Source organism: Mustela erminea, chromosome 3, assembly GCF_009829155.1.
Source record: "Mustela erminea isolate mMusErm1 chromosome 3, mMusErm1.Pri, whole genome shotgun sequence".
NCBI classification, from domain to species: domain Eukaryota; kingdom Metazoa; phylum Chordata; class Mammalia; order Carnivora; family Mustelidae; genus Mustela; species Mustela erminea.
Genome location: NC_045616.1, coordinates 164,061,921 through 164,077,782, shown reverse-complemented (window position 1 = coordinate 164,077,782; position 15,862 = coordinate 164,061,921). Strand labels below are relative to the sequence as shown.

General features: G+C 64.5%; 1 protein-coding gene across 2 annotated transcripts in view; it reads right to left on the bottom strand.

Moving 5' to 3' along the window:
• Positions 1 to 3,362: 3,362 nt before the first annotated feature.
• Positions 3,363 to 15,862, bottom strand: part of SLC9A3 (solute carrier family 9 member A3) — a 42,261-nt gene continuing 29,761 nt past the window's right edge. Inside the window, exons 4-17 of one of the 2 annotated variants that reach the window (XM_032337868.1) lie at positions 14,497 to 14,575; positions 13,723 to 13,900; positions 12,889 to 13,109; positions 11,870 to 12,072; positions 11,363 to 11,452; positions 11,209 to 11,279; positions 9,842 to 9,971; positions 7,745 to 7,860; positions 7,033 to 7,162; positions 6,640 to 6,816; positions 6,329 to 6,401; positions 5,776 to 5,889; positions 5,185 to 5,428; positions 3,363 to 3,475 (exon numbers count right to left, since the gene is read on the bottom strand). In XM_032337868.1, the coding sequence (XP_032193759.1) occupies positions 3,472 to 3,475; positions 5,185 to 5,428; positions 5,776 to 5,889; positions 6,329 to 6,401; positions 6,640 to 6,816; positions 7,033 to 7,162; positions 7,745 to 7,860; positions 9,842 to 9,971; positions 11,209 to 11,279; positions 11,363 to 11,452; positions 11,870 to 12,072; positions 12,889 to 13,109; positions 13,723 to 13,900; positions 14,497 to 14,575 (1,830 nt within the window). In that variant the 3' untranslated portion in view covers positions 3,363 to 3,471. Of the gene's footprint in view, positions 3,476 to 5,180; positions 5,429 to 5,775; positions 5,890 to 6,328; positions 6,402 to 6,639; positions 6,817 to 7,032; positions 7,163 to 7,744; positions 7,861 to 9,841; positions 9,972 to 11,208; positions 11,280 to 11,362; positions 11,453 to 11,869; positions 12,073 to 12,888; positions 13,110 to 13,722; positions 13,901 to 14,496; positions 14,576 to 15,862 lie in introns of those variants that run through there. The other variant, XM_032337867.1, reaches the window with a different exon arrangement.

The window sequence follows — 15,862 nt, the reverse complement described above, 5'->3', positions numbered from 1 at the left end:
TGGGGGTGGGATCCACCTCGGGGGGACAGGATTCACCTGGACATTGGGGGGCAGATGCAGTCCTGCCTCCCCCGTCAGTCTCATCTTGACCTTCAGACTGCCCTTGTGCATCTCTTTTCAGCGCTGCGCCCCACCCCCTTCGGTGTCTCGGCTGCCTCCTCCCCCCACTCTGGCCGGGTGGTGCTGCTCTGCCCTTTCTGGGCACCTGTTTGCGGTGTGCAGTGATGAGTCTGAGTAAGCGAGTGAGCGCAGGTGCCCGCCTGTCTGTGCCTGGGAAGAACCAGGTCTCAGACCCCAGGATGCACCAGCAGCCGTGTCCCCACGATCTCCCTGCACCACCCGAAGGGGCTGCCTCGGTCACATGCGTGCGCACACGATGTTAACTTTAGAGCCCGAGCACGGTTCGCCTACAGCAAGCTACGTCTTACATTCTCCTGATGTGACTGCTCACGGTTACCACCCAAAGTGCCCTGAAGCATCTTTTTTTTTTTTCTTAAGATTTTTGTATTTGTTTATTTGACAGACAGAGATCACAAGTAGGCAGAGAGGCAGGCAGAGACAGAGGAGGAAGCAGGCTCCCTGCTGAGCAGAGAGTCAGACGTGGGGCTCGATCCCAGGACCCTGGGATCACGACCTGAGCTGAAGGCAGAGGCTTTAACCCGCTGAGCCACCCAGGCGCCCCACCTTAAAACATCTTTAATAGACGTGATCATGCGGGTGTGACAGGGTCTGCGGCGGGGCCCCTGCCCAGCATGCCCAACGCTGTAAGGCACATTGTTCTGTGATCACAGTTACACAAAATTTGACGAAGATTACATTCACAAAATTAACATATGCAATTTACACCACTCCTAAGTGAGCATTTCAAGTTCCAATGAAATTCTTTAAATCTCCTTTGGTGACAGAAGATGACGGACTCGTACACGGCATACAAGCACTGTAACCAAGTCACTCTCAAAGAAAACAGCCGTGAAAGACGGCAGCTCCTGTCCTTGTGCTCTTTACAGTCCACCAGAAAGTAGGCCAAAGTTCAGTATTAAATAAATAGGAATTCTTTTATAATAAAAGGTTTTACAACAGTTTTCCTAAGGAAATACATTCATGAGACTTTGTTTACATTCTGTTTTACAAGGACAGGAATAGCTAGGATTCTCATTTATGAAGTGTATCCACAGCACGAGCCTGTGTAAGACTGTCCACGGAGGAAACACCGGAGCTCTCACGAGCACTGGCACGTGGGGCTCTGCTGGGAGCTTTCCCACCGGGAACTGCAGCTCCTGTAGGGCTGCACTCGGCCCTGGGCCCATCCAGGACAGAAAACACCAGCTGAGAGCTGAGCCTCAAGACCCGCCGGTTTACTCTCTCTGGGGTTGAAGGACGTGCCCCGGCTCAGCCTCTAGCTCTGCAGCAGGGCGTGGGGTCTGGGTCCATCCAGCGATCCAGGTGAGTGGTTAAGGCAGCAAGATGCCGGACCAGCTGGGCTGCGGACCCTAGCCTGACCTGGCTGCAGTGGGCACCTTCCTGGAGGTGTGCTTGGATGTTGTGGCTTGGTGACCAGGCTGGCCTGGGGGCAGTCTGTCGGGTCACTAACCGGCGGGTTTTGTGGCCCCAGTAATGGCCGGATTCTGTGCTCACGGCGTGGGTCAGAATGGTTGCACAGTGTGGGGAGGAACCATGGAACCCGCCCCCCTCCCCACCTGTGTGACTTAGGCGATGGGCAGATCCGCTCTCGGGGTCAAGGGCTTTGGGCTGCCGAGCAGATGCCCCGGTGACTGTCCCTTGTATGTCTCAACAGCAAAGGTATGAAGAGCGGATCGCACACTTTCTCGCCAGGGTCTCCGTGTGCACTGTGAAAACACTGGAGTGCTATCAGGCCTCGCCCGTGATGGCTGGGAGTTTTGCATCAACAGAACTCGGTCACAGGGCAGCACACTCTCTCCTGAGCAGGGCTGAGCTGGGCTTCTTTAGAAGAGCTTCCAGGAGTGTCCGTCTGAAGGCCCTCATCCCTCTGATCCTTACTACCTCTTCCTCCCACAAAACCCTGTCTGAGCAGCAGGTGAGGACGGATGAGGCCTCTCCTGGATCACTGTGGCAGCCACCTCGCCGCACCCTCATCTGCTCCCCGCACAGGTCAGCCAGACAGTGGTCTCCCTCCAGAGGATCGGGGGTGGGGGCAGAGGGTGCAGCTCTGCCCAAGGCCATGTCCCTGGAGGGGTTGAGAAGGGGTCTATGTTACAGCATTCTCAGGGTAGGCCCAGAGGTCCTGTGAAGGTCTGAGCCCTGCTCCAAGTCCCTTGGTTCTCCATGAAACAGCAGGTCCCCGCCCCACCTGGCCCTGGCCCCAGTAAGCTGCTCGCTATGTGAAGGCCCCCGCATTCAGCTGGAGCAGTGTAGACCTGCCCACGTGGCCGGTGCAACCTTCCCAAGGCCCCGGCCATCTCCTGGCAGCAGGTGGGACAAGGAAGGCCAGAGACTGCCACACTGATGCCTGGGCCAGAGCCAGGCCCGTGCTGAGCTCTGGAAGTTACAACACAAAAGGACAAACAAACGCGTGTCTGCAGTTGTACCTAAGGTGTCCCTAAGGTGACAGGTAGTTCAGAGAACCGGTAAGTGTACGTTAGGACGGCACACAGCGCCGGCCCCTCGGCCTGCAGATCGCTCCTGGAACCTGGGCTCCTGCCTCGCCGCGGGTGAGCGCCAGGAATCCTGGGCGGGCATCCAGTCTCCGTGTCCCTGGCAGTGCCGAGGAGAGCGCGGACCTGGAACACGGAGCCCACTTCTGGGGACCCAGGGCCCTTCCTGAGGCTAAGTCAGGGCTGACAGTAACACGCAAGGGCCGGCTGGGTTCAAAACCGGGGCAGGCGCCCAGTAGGACCCACGGCCGAGTGCCCGGGCAAAGGCACGGGCCCAGACCGCGCAGCAGCCGGAAGAGGCTCTGCCACGGTCCCCTCCGTCGCCCGCAGGGGCCTCTCTGCAGGTGGCTCCCGGGAACTGCGAGGGTCCGGCCCGGTGGCACACGCGGTCCCCCGGGACGGATTCCAATCCCGCACCTCGACCCCGGCCGGGGAGACCGCAGGGCCAGGGCGTCACAGCGGCGTCTCCTCCTGCTCCAGCGCGTGCGGCGGCGCGTGGCACGAGGGCTGCAGGGACGCGAGCTTCAGCAGCGCGGGGCGGCGGCGCGCGCGGGGCCGCTGGAAGGAGCGACGGCTGTGCACGCGGCGCGCCGCCGCCGACCGCGCATGCGCGCCCGGGAGTCCGCGGCGCTCCGGCCCGGCGCCGGGCTCGCGGTCGGGCGGGGCGATGGGCGGGGCTCCGGCGGGCGGGGCTCCGGTGGGCGGGGCGTCGGCGGGCGGGCCGTCGGCGGGCGGGGCCGGGCTCCGGGCGCGCGGGCGCGGGGACCGCGCGGGGATCGGAGGCTTCTCGGCGGCGGGAGGGGACGAGCGTCCGGTCAGCGGCACGTCGGAGCCCGTGTCACCTGCGGGAGAGGACGGCATGAGCGCAGAGGGCACCTGGCGGGGGGCCCGGGTGGGGCGGGGGCCGGGGGTGCAGGGGGGACCCAGGCGGCGGCGCGGGGGCGGCTCCCGGGCCGAGCCGGACTGTCAGGCCTTCCGCACAAACCGCACGGAGGTCGTGACTTCCCGGGTTGGCCAAAAGCTGGAGTCGGCCCGCGGGCCGGGGGCGTCGCCCGCCTTCCCAGGTGACTGCCGGCGGCCTCGCCTCTGGAGACCACCACCGCCACTGCGCGGGTGCAGGACGCCCAGGGACAGTCCAGGCCCTGCAACCTTCCCGCTCATCTTCCAGGGCGGCCGCGCAGCCTGGAGGGGGCCCAACCCACCCAGCCTGCGCCCCGCGCCCACTACCTGGAATGCTGCGGGACACGCAGAGGCCATGCCCTGGCCGTGTGGCCAGCAAGGTCCACAGTGACAGGGTCAGCTGAGGACCTGCCTCTGCAGACCCCCACCCTGACGGGCTCCCCTACCACCGGCTGCTGCTCCGCGTCAGGCCGGCGGGATGCAGCCCCCCTGCCCAGGAATGGTCATGGCCACAGGGCCTCTCCAGACACAGTGCCCCGCTCTAGGACAAGCAGGGTTTGAGGAAGAGAGTGGTTGGAGGTTCAAGGAGGTTCAAGGAAGAGAAGGTTATGGGGTTCAGAGGCAGAAGCCAGGAAGAGGCAGAGGCGCAGCAGAAGCCCCCGACAGAAGCCCCGCCACAGGTGTCTCCCACAAACTCTTCCAGTCCCTGGTCACCCCGGGAAAGCCGGCTTCACGCATAAAGAGAATGTTGCCCCAGGCAGCCCACCCTGCAGGCACGGAGCGCCTCTCCTGAGCTGGACCGGTGGACACCCTCCCCAAGCAACCACAGGAGAGAACAGGAGGTCCTGCTTCGGTTGCAATGCCTGGGAGAGTGCCTTTGTGAGAGCCCCTCCTGGGCCGGGGGGGGGTCTGCTTCCTGTTTCCCCCCAAGCGCACACCCAACCCCCAAAGGAAACGTGAAATGAACCCAAAACCTTGCACAAAGGTGTGAACCCTCTTCCCTACGGAAGGTAAAGTGGGGACAGCACCTTCTAGGGACCCAGCAAGAAGGCCTGGAAGCCCCTGCTGAACTGGTGCCTCCCCTCTACCTCCCAACCCTGCCTTGCCCCTCACTACCCCCTGCCTCCACCCCTGCGTTACCCCCTCACCCCCACCCCCAACCCCTGACTTCTCTCCTGAGAGGGGCGCTGGCCTGCTTGGCTGGCTACTGGCCCGCTCTCCACTTCCCTGTACTGTTGCCCTGAGCTCCTCTCTATGAGGCTGAGAGGGACCCGTTGCTCTTCTGGACTCACTTCTGTCACATGGACTTTTCACAAAGCCCCAGGGCTTTTAGGGAGAGAAACAGATGTTCCCCTTCCCACCCAGCCCCCACCCAGCCCTGTGCTCAGTTCCCTCTGAGCTCAAGACTTAGATTCACGGGCTTAGCACAGGGGCTAAAGAGACCCTCAGACAGCTCTGGGTCCCAACGTCTCGGGGACAGGCCGAGACTCAGACCGACGTCCTAGGGAATGCGCAGCTGGAAGAGAGGCTGAGAAGGAGTAAGAGTTGCTGGACAGAGTCTGCAGAAGTTCGGGTCCAGAGCCAGAGAGGCAGCTGGCTAGGGGAGGAGCTGAGGAGAGAGGTGTCAGGGGGTGGGCGGGTCCGGAGTTACATGTGCGTGGACTCAGGGAGGGTCGCGTGGGGCTGCTCCTCGGGGCCATCAGCCTGCAGAAAGGAGTCCACGGACTTGTTGCTGAGGCGGAAGGGCGCCAGGCGGCGGAAGTTGCCTGGAGAGCAGGGGATCTGCACACGGGCCCTCTGGGAGGGCACCACCGTCTCCCCAGGGGACAGCCAGGGCGGCACCCTGGAGAGGATGCTCAGGTCCTCATCCGGGGAGAACACGGGGTTGTCAATTCCTAGGAGAAAGGGCAGCGGCTGGTCAGAGTCCCGGCGGAACCTGGGACGGCAGGGAGGGAGGGTGCTGCCCTCGGTGGCCGACGTCAGCTGGTCCTGCCGCGGACGCCCGGAAGGTCACCTGGAAGGTCTCTGGGGCTCCAGGCCTTGCACCCCATTCTGTCTCTGTGCGCAGGAGGCAGGACACTCAACTGCCCCCTTCTCCGGAGCAGATACCCTGTGCCCCCCCACCGCGGAACTCACTCCCACATGGACCCGGCACTAGGCCTCTCAGGTCCCGCGGTGCCCGTCAGCGGCCAATGACCATGCTCACATCTGCGGCCCAGGCAGGGCTGACCCCACCCCTCACCTGACGGGGAGTCTGTGGCCGTGGTGTCTTGTGTGATGTTTGCCAGGAACTCGATCCCCCCTCCCACTTCAGCACCATAGTCCGGGGCCTCCTCGGGGTCTGAAAGTTCCAAATCTGGTGGCAAGGGAGGGCAGCATGAGGGAAGGGGACTGGGCACACAGCCACCAGTGTCGTGCCCCTGACTACCTTGCAGAGCACCCCGAGGCCTGTCACCAGGCCACAGTGTCATCACACACACAGTGCTCCCCACCCTCTTCTGGGCCGCCTGCTGGCTGGCAGTGCCCGGACCGCCATGTCAGCACAGGGCAGGCAGAGTGAAGCTGCCGCGGCTGGTCTTCCCCTGCTACAGGGGAGCCAGGGTGCGTGTCCAGCCCTGCGGTCCCCGCTCCTCCCACAGCAGCCGCCTGCCCAGGGTGGGACCGGAGGACCCCGTGGAGGGTCCTGGCTGCCAGGGGGGAGGGTCTCTGGCAGGACCCCCTCTGGGCCCCTCCTGCCCCATCGCCTGTGTCTCTGGGCCCTGCTGGTGAGCACTCCACTGTGCTCCCCCCAGTACCTTTCTCCTTAATGGTGAAGTTGTTCATGGGGCTCTCCAGGGGCAGTTTCCCATTGGGAATGCTGCTGTTTCTCTGAGAAACAAAAGGAAACTGCTAAGGGGCACAGCGACACCCAGACCCCGACCACCCCAGCCGGTCCCAGACGAGCCCATGCTGCGCTGCCCAGAGCCTTCCGGGGCCCGTCCTGCACTGTGAGTGGTTCCAGTGCAGAGCGCCCACTCGGGCCTGTCACTAGGGGTGCCCTGGGGTGACCCCACGCCTCAGGACACCCCAAGTCCCTCTGCCAACAGCCACGCGCCCCTGCCCTCACCCGTTTCTGGGCGCGCTCCCTCTTGTAGAGCTTTGCCGCCTTCTTGTTCGGGTTGACGCCCAGCTTGGCAGACTTGAAGGACTCTAGGCGCTTCCGCATGGTCCTGTGGAAGATCTCCTTGTCCTGCTTCTCGTCTTCGTTGGGGGTCAGCTCGTGCCGACTGTAGAGATGCTTGTACTGGGGGAGAGGCCGCGGGACGGTCACAGTAGGGGCACCTCGCACAGGCTGCTCCCAGCCTCACGGCCCCACTCGCGTCCCCAGCCAGATGGTCGCAGGGGCGAGAGCACCCAGGGACTCGGTGGCGAGGCTGAGCCCCCGCCTCCCGCCAGCCCTTGAGGCCATCCCAGAGGAGGAGGCTCTGTACCCAACCCCATGCACGCCCCGCACGCCCACCTCCTGCCGAGGCTTGTACAGGTACTGCTGCAGGGTGTGGTGCGTGACCATGTCCTCCGTGTCACGGATGCTCCTCCTCCGCTGTTCCAGCGACTGCATGTCCAGGCACACTGCACTCACGTTCTCTCTCCTGCGTGGGGGCCGCCGTGATCGCCCACCTGCCCGGCCCTCGACCCCTGAGCCTGGGCGCCACCAACCCCAGGAGGCTGGTCCAGGAACTGACCCCCCGGGAACCTGCCTCGCACACACCCAGTGCCCCCAGCCCTCCGCATGCCTCCCCCAGCTGGCCCAGCCCCCGCTGCGCAGCACGACAGAGCAGGAGGCCCACGGCCTGGGCCCCGCGGAGGGAGGGGTGGCCGGGGGTGAGGCCTCAGCCCCAGATCTGTCTGGTCCTGCCGGCTCCCTCTTCTCTCTGTCTCCCGTCGGGCAGATGCTCACATTTCCTACAGGTGCATTTGTGGCCGGAAACACCTAGATCCCGGGGTCCAGTCCGGGGCCTCTACTCCACCCGCTTATGACTCTCAGGGGCCCCCAGAGGCCCACAGGCTACTGACTGTCCACAGGGGCCCTGCTGCCTGTGACCGGGAGGGCCTGGGATGTGCGGGTCAGGTGAGACCCCTCCCCAGAGCAGCCTCCCGGGCCATGGCGGGAGGGGCCAGGCTGGGGTGGGGGGGCTCTTCTGGCGGAACCCCAGGGGAACGGGAGCACGTACAGGAGGTAGGAGACAGAGGCCTCCACGGTTGAGGGCCTTGGTGTGCTGAAGTCCACGTTGACCATGTTGTCGGTGCTGGGGGAGCGGATGAAAGCCAGGGACCCGCGGCGCTCTCCCTGTGGGGAGGGGAGAGCGGGTCAGCCCGCGCCGTGGAGCGCCTTGATGCCGGGCGACCGCCAGCCCTCGGAGAGCTGGTAAGGCCGTGCTGAGTTGGCGGCTGGTGGTGGCAGGGGGAAGTGAAGACAGGACCATGGGTTGTTCATCCCAGACCCTCAGTGGGCCCAGGAGACACTGCCGCTCCCCCAGACTGGGGAGGTGTCCCTTGTCCCCGCTGGGGACTTCCACCCGGCTGCCCTGAGAGGGGAACCCCCAGGCCTCTGTCCAGAACTGAATGAGACTAAGGTCACATAGAGCCAAGCCCAACAGGAACGGAAGTTGAGACCAGCCACTCTCCTTGGGTGGGAGTATGGGGCCAAAGGGGCCACTGGGAAAGAGCAGGGACTCCTCAGGGGTGGGCGTGGGGCTGGGAGGGCACCAAGGTCAGGGCCCGATGTGGCGGGGCAGGAGGCCCAGAGGCCCAGCCCAGGATCACATGCCATCCTGGCTGCAGGCAGAGCCAGTCCTGAGCAAGCAGGAGCCCGTGTCGTTGGAGGGGGGCAGTCAGTGCCCTGCGCGGTGGGGACGCTGCCCGCAGCCTGCTCTCTCACGTGGGGGCTCGGGGCATCAGGGCGCCCACAAGAGACAGGGCTCGCCAGCAGAAGGGGACGTCACTGTGCGCACAGGCAGGACAGCCCCCTGCCCGTCCATCCAGGCTCAGAGGACACAGAAGCCTCTGCAGAGCCAAAGGGCAGAGATTGGAGCACAGCAGCGTCCAGCCCTGGGCCAGAGGTGCAGACAGCAGGGGACCTCGTCCCTCCCAGTGCCTGGGGCTTGTGGGCTGGGGCTCCAAGGGGAGCATGCTGCCCTTAGCTTGGCCGATGGTGTAGAGGCCCCTTCCCCTCTGTCCGTCTGTCTTGGAGGGACCCCTGGTTGTGTTGGGGTATCGGGCTGTACGTTTGGAGTGGACAAGCCCACTGGAGACTGGACAAGCCCACTGGAGACAGGACTCACACTTCCCTTTGAAGGAACGGATGCTTCCAGGGCCCTGGCTGTGCCCCCTGGATGAGGTCCGTGAGGTTTGCTGGGATGGAAGTGCAAATCCCTAGCTCCCCAGGCTGAGTAGGCCCAGGCTGGTGAGGCGCCAGGTGACCTCGGGGCCTAGGGCCTACATATGGGGTAAAGGCAGCCAGCTGATCAAGGCAAAGGGCAGGTCACTGTCACACGTGTGCACCGCCTGGAGGCGTGTGGCCCCTGAGGAGGGGCTGCTGGGCTGTGTGTTCCAGGAGGAGTCCTGGCACCTGCTAGGACGCCTCCAGAGTCCTGACCGAGTGGCTGTGGGCTGGCGCAGCCTCCGAGACAGTGCGGTCCAGAGAGTCACCATGCAGCCCGCGGGGCAGGGCTGGTTCCTCCTCTGCCGTATGCTCCCTGAGCCCCTCACTGACCCTCACTGCAGGCACTGGCTGCTGCTTAGTGGAGAGACCCCTCTGGCCCCTCAGCTCCAAACACGTGAGGGGGATTTGTTTACCTACAGAAGGCAGGTGTTGTGTCTGTGCTCACCTGCAGAGACCTTAGAACCACAGCCTGTTCGCAGGTGTGTCCCCTGTGACCCCACAGGATGCACGACCTCCTTCCTGCTTTCTCTGTGTCCATGGCTGTGCGTGCGTGGACATGCGTGAACGTGTGTGCACCATGTCGAGGGGCACGACTGTACGCCCTGCTTGTTTTCCGTCTCAGACCCACCGGACCGCGGAGCGTCCCAAGAGCCGCAGGGAGAACTCTGTGCTCAGCTCCCACAGCCGTCCTCGGGGGGTGGGAGGCCCCAGGAGCTTCACGTGGGGAACTTGTGGCAGGCCCAGCGCGCTCCCGCCTGGGGCTCGGGGTGCAGGGCCTTCCCTCCCTGGCCCGCTGCCCCAGACCCCAGTGGCTGTCCACACCCCACGGCTGGGTGTTGTTTCAGCCACCAGCTCCGACAGGAGAGCGGACAGAATGTTCCGGTACCTCAGCCACATAGCTGATAGCGTCTTTCAAGTTGAGCTCGTGGAAAACATTCAGGATCCGATCTCGAGACTTCTGTGCCGACCGTCTCATGAGGATTTTGCTGAGGAATTTCCTATCGAAATTGGACCACCTGCGGGGGCAAACCAACACGATGTCAGCACTTGGACTGGCTGTGGGCAAGGCCCCAGGAGGGACGAGGACCCCGGCAGCATGTGGGGGGCGTGCCCCCTCCCACTGCCCAGACTCGCAGGGACATGGTCTCCCAGGGACTGAGGCACAGGAGACACCCCCCCACAACCCCTGATTTTCACTTATTATAACAAGTAAACTCACAAAGGAGATTTGTAAAATAAAAGGAATAACCCTCAGGGGTGTTATTTCTCCATCTGTGCTCTGTTCCTCCCTTCCTATCTGAAGGCCCGTGCCGCGAGAATGTGTGTCAAATTCTGGATTCTGTTTTCTCATTTAATACAACATTGCTGAGCTTTCCAACTGATGACCTGGCCTTCTGGAAAGGCCGAGGCCGGGTGAGGGCAGGGCCCCTGGGGCCTGGCTACAGGGAAGGGGGCACACATTTTGCCTGCAGAGACATGGGCTGGGGGAGAAGGAAGCCCTGAGCCCCCACAGTAGGAGAGACCCAGGCTGGTGGAAAGGAGGCTTTGCATCCAACCCAGTTAGGATACGGCCGGTCCTATGGGTCAGAAGAGGGGGTAGCCAGGAGAGAATTGAAGTGGAGCATCTAGCCGAAGCCCAATGGCCATGAACTAGAGCGACATGGTGGGGAAGGGGGAAAAGAGGGATCCACTGGGAGGAGCAGGCTGGGGGGGGTCCTGGGGGGAGGGGCCAGTGGAAGGAGGGGCTCCAGGATGACGGGCTCCCGAGGGAGAGGGGTCCCAGGGGCAGAGGGTGCCCAGGGGGGTCCTGGGAGAGGAGGGGCCCAGGGGAAGGAGGGGCTCCAGGATGACGGGCTCCCGAGGGAGAGGGGTCCCAGGGGCAGAGGGGGTCCTGGGAGAGGAGGGGTCCCAGAGGAAGGAAGGGGGCCAGAGGGCAGGGGTCTTCTAGAGGAGAGTGTCCAGGAGGAGAGGTTCCAGGGGCAGTAGGGGACCGGGGACGGGGGAGTCCCAGGGAGAGGAGGAGTTCGGGGGAACAGGAGTCTCGAGACGTGGGGGTCTCGGACAGTCCGGCAAGCGGCTTCCTGGCTCCTGCTGAAGGCAGAGTCCTTCGGTTAGCGAGCGCTCTGCGAGGCTGCTGTACGGGGAAGATCTTTCTACCCTGTGGTCCTCCCGTGAGGGGCAGAGGGAGGGAAGCTGACACAAAGAGACAAATGTCCCCATTTCCGCCAGCCAGGGGCACCTGCGGCCACGTACTTATCGCGGAGGTAGTTGTGTCCAATTTGCCCCGATATGTCCTCGATGGCTGAGAGGATGTGGTCGAAAGCCTTCCGCAGGAGAGAGAAGTGGGTGAGCATCCCTCGGAGGGACCCAGGTGCCCCCCCCACCGCCACCGCCTCTGGCCCACTACCCGGCCGTGCAGCTTCTCGTTGAGTTTGGGCTCGCGATGTTCGCTCCTCTTCACCTTCAGCCACTGCACCAGGGGCTTGATGGTCAGGCCCTGGAGGACGGGGGTTGGCCCTTCAGGCAGGCAGGCGCCAGCCCGGGGGCCCGCCCGGCCCACCAAGCCCCCAGTGGGTGAGTCCGCAGCCACCCGCCGGTGCGCAGGGACTCGGCCCTGCTCGGAGGGCCCCCAGTCGGCTCCCTCAGATTGTCCGAGAGCAAGGGGGGAAGTGGGACACGCCCCTGCACGCGTCTGGTCCACGAAATATTAACTGGGGCTTCGCTAGCCAGGGCAGCACGTGAAGGACATTTTTAGGCCAAATCGTGCTGCATCCCCTGTGGGGCCGCATGAAAACCTACAAAACGGCTCCTAGTTACTAAATTAGTAAAAAGCAATTAGGGCTGGAGGCTGGCGAGGCTGGTCCCCGCACAGGGCCGGCCCGGCGAGGGGGGCGGGGGCGGGCGCCCAGCCCACCTGGAAGATGACCGTGAAGAAGACCACGACGATGGTCGTGCTGACGAACAGGTCCCGCTCCTTCACCTTCCTCTCATCCAGAAGGACCACCAGAGCGAAGGCCACGGCCCCGCGCAGGCCGCCGTAGGACATGACCACCTGGTCTATGATCTCCAGCTGCACCATCCGGTACCGGTTCAGGACCCAGGTCTGCAGGACGACACCTGCCAGTGGGGAGGCACTCAGCGCGCACCCCACGCCCCCGCGCTCCGGGGGCCGCCTCGCCCCCTCCTCGAATCCCCTGCTCGGGCAGCGGCAGTGAGGGTGCTGGCACCTGAGCGCGTCAGGAGAACGCGCCCCGCGGCCCTGCTCTCCACACACACCCCTCCCTGCACACCTGCTCTATCCCGGCCGAGGGTCCGACTCCCTGTGACCCAGGCGGCAAAGGAGGCCTCGTGTCCCAGGACCACGGACCCTGTCTCGCTCTGGCGGCCCCCACTGAGGACAGGCCGAGAGCGGGTGGTGGTCCCTCCCCGGCCCGTACCCCAGTAGTGGGCCACAGGGTCACAGCTGGCAGCAGGCCCCTACCTCACAGGAGCCTCCGTCGGCGTCCTCAACGATGACATCCAGAGTGAGTCAAGGGGAAACCAAACGGGGTCCCCTAGGCTCTAGAACTTTCCACCCTGCCCCCACCTATGCTTTCACCGTCTCAAGGTGACAAGGCCAGGAAGCAAGCCTGAAACTTCGCTGCAGATAACCATGACCTGGCCATGCTGCGGCTCCCGGGGACCCCCGAGCGCTGCACGGCCCCCCCAGCCGGTCCCCACGGTCCACCTTCTACTGTCCTCACATCCCCACCGCCCCCATCGACCCTCGCCCTCCAACACGCGGATCCCCCAGCCGCTGTCGTGGTGCCTCCTCCCCCGCTCCCCATCCCCCATCGTGTCCCCGACCCCTGCCCTCCCCCCCCAGTCCTCTCCCCGGCATCTGCGGCATCGTCCCCCACGCCCCCTCGTCCCCCCAGCCCCCAGCCCCCTCACCAACAGCCCGGTACACAGAGATGAAGACCAGGGTCAGGAGCACAAAGGCCGTGTTCCACTTCCAGATGAGGGGGTTCACGGCCGAGATGCCCAGGAACATGAAGATGATGGTCTCGGCCCCGCTGGCCAGCATCTTCATGGTGTAGCGCACGGTGGTGGCCGACTGCTCTGAGATGTTGGCCTTCACGTACTTCTGGCAGCAGATGCCGCAGAACGTGATGCTGGGGACAGGATGAGCCCGCTGTGAGCCTGGGGGCCGAGACGCCGCCTGCACGGGGCCGTGGGCCTGGGGCCTGGGCGTGCACCCCCGCACTGACCGACCCTTGGCTCGGAGCTGGGCCTCCCCACACCCCGAGACCTGAGCCCTGAGCCACCCAGTGGGCTGCCCCAGTGTCTTCCACTCCGGCGGCAGCTGGCTCTCGAGTGGGGGGGGGCTGCTGGGGCAGATTTGGGTCACAGGGTGTTGGCCAGCCTCCTGCCTGGGGCACCCAGAAGAGGCTGTGTGTAGGCAGAACTCAAGAACAGCTCTGTGAAAACGCCAACTCCTCGTTTAAAACCTGAATAGACCAGATTCTTCACCCCCAGAGTGACTGCTCGCCCCTCACAGGGAACTGGGCCAGGCAGACGGGCTGGAGGGGACCGGGGGAGGGAGGGGCCGTCCCCCTCCCCCTCCCCCCCTCCCCCCGCCCCCGCACGCCAGCACGTGGCAGGGTGGACAAGGACAAGGACAGGGACAGCCCCTTCCTCCCCCCTCCCCCTGCCCCCGCACGCCAGCACGGCGCCGGACACGGTGCGGCTGTGGCGGCCTGGGCCGTGGGCGTGCAGGGCACTCACGCCAGGATGGCGGACAGCGACAGCATCTCGGAGGTGAGGTAGGACAGGTAGGAGATGACGAACACGAAGCCCGGCTCGATGATGCGCACGTGCTTGGTGAAGCGCGTCACCAGCGACAGCAGGAAGGCAAAGGCCACGCCCACCAGCGTGCCGCCCAGGCTCACCACGAAGAAGGACACTGCGGGCGAGGGCGCCGGCTGAGCCGCCTCAAAGGCCCTTTGTGGCCGGGCGCGGCTGGCCCGCGTGGGCGCGGGCGGCCGCCCGTCCAGACCCTTCCTCCCCGGGGGTTGCCTGGCAACCCCACAGAGGCGCCCACCGCCCGGCAAACAAGAGGCCAGTCTTCCCCCGAGAGGCCGGCGGGCACGTGGAGAGCGGGGAGCCCGGCCCCTCACCCATCGCGGAGAAAGCCCGAGAAGGCAGCCGCGGGCAGGCTTGTCCCTGGGCTCCCAGGACAGCCAGGCTGCCATTGTCCCTTCCCAGAGAAATGTTCACTCAGGGCCACGGAGGACACCAGGTCCACGTCCTCCAACCAGACATGCTGGTCTCGTGGGACAGCAGCCCTTGCCTCCCCAGGACCCAACGAAATTGTGCGCCTGAAACACGCTGGGGACAGGAGGGAACTCTCACTGAAGCTTCCAAGTGGAAATGCCTTTTCCTACACAGGCTGTGGGTCCCAGAGGCAGGCCTGGTGCCAAAGCCTGGAGCTGGTCCCCATGCTGGAGAGGAGACAAGGCCCCCACCGTCCCCAGACGCACGGACCCACCAGCCACACACCTATGCCCTTCACGCAATCCACGCCAGTCACCTTGTCACCACCCAGCGTCACGAAAGATTCAAACACGTTGTAGAGGACCTGGGGGCGACAGAGAGACAAGATGACATCAGGTCAGCCCTCCCTGACTCGGGCCCCAGGCCTTGAGGACTTGGTCTGGATGGAGCAGCCGGGGGCAGCCACCAACATTCACAGAGAGGAAAGCGTCATGGGGCAACATGGTCAATCAGACGAAGGCCAGACATGAGCCGACAGGTGGGCTGGAGAGGCAGAAGAACTTTCCAGAAGGAACTGGAACCTTCAGGAGCAAACCTGGCCTTTTCCGGCACTCAGCAAAGCACAAGGCCCCCCACCACATGTAACTCTGTTTTGTCTTCCTAGATGAAGCCAGAAGTTCGTTTCTCGTGACTGCACGACTGCGCCGACTCCTGGTGGTGGGACGTGCATGTCCTCGTTTCAACTGTAACCCGTCCAGAAGTGCCAGATGACCGTGGGCCGAGCTCAGCCTGGCACTGCGGTGTTTCCCGGGCCTCCTGATGACGCGCCGCTCCACACGCCGGGCCGAGGGGCTGCTGTGGGCCACGAGCCCGCCTCTCCAGGTCTGCTTCAGGGGGCCAAGGACCCCAAAAGGCAGGGTGTGCAGCAGGAGGGATGGCGGGCTTGAGGATGTACTGGTCGGGGGGCAGGGCCTGGGCCTCCAGGGGCCTTGAGGGCTGGACCCCGGCTCTGGTGTCTCCACGGAAATGCAGCGGGGGCAGAAGGAGCCTCCGGTAGGGCTGTGTGGGGAGCTCCGGGGCTCGGCTGGGGTTCATGCTTCCACAGAGAAGCGAGGCCAGGGCACAGAGCAGCACAACCTCTGAGGGGCTGTGGGTTACATTTCTGATCAAGCTCCAAATTAATCTCCCATTCCCCCAAGAACCCCTTCTCTGCTGCGTCAGAAATCAGGTGCAGCACAGCCTTAGGACTTCCCAGTCTCCTGAACACTGATGGGACGGGAGAGGGGGTTCCTCGGAGACGCCACTGCTACAGACAGATCTTCGTAGCCTGCTGTGCGTGCAAAGCCCCGGCACGAGGAGAGGGGCTGGTGGGGCCCGGACCCCGGGCCCAGAGCAGCTGCTGGAGACACAGCGCGGCTGGCCCGCGTGGGGAGGGCACTCCGTCACCCAGAGCTCGCTCGCACGGAGCGCATGGCCCGGATCAGGGCTAGATTTCGAGAAGTCCAAGCCCTGGGCTGCTGGGATACATCCCCACATTCTGTGACGTCTCTGCTCCGACCGAGGCACCTGCGGCCTCGCACCCAAGCCGAGCGAGGGTCCTCCAGCCCCTGCCCGCCCGCAGGGGACCTGTCACGCTCCCTCCTGAGGAGAC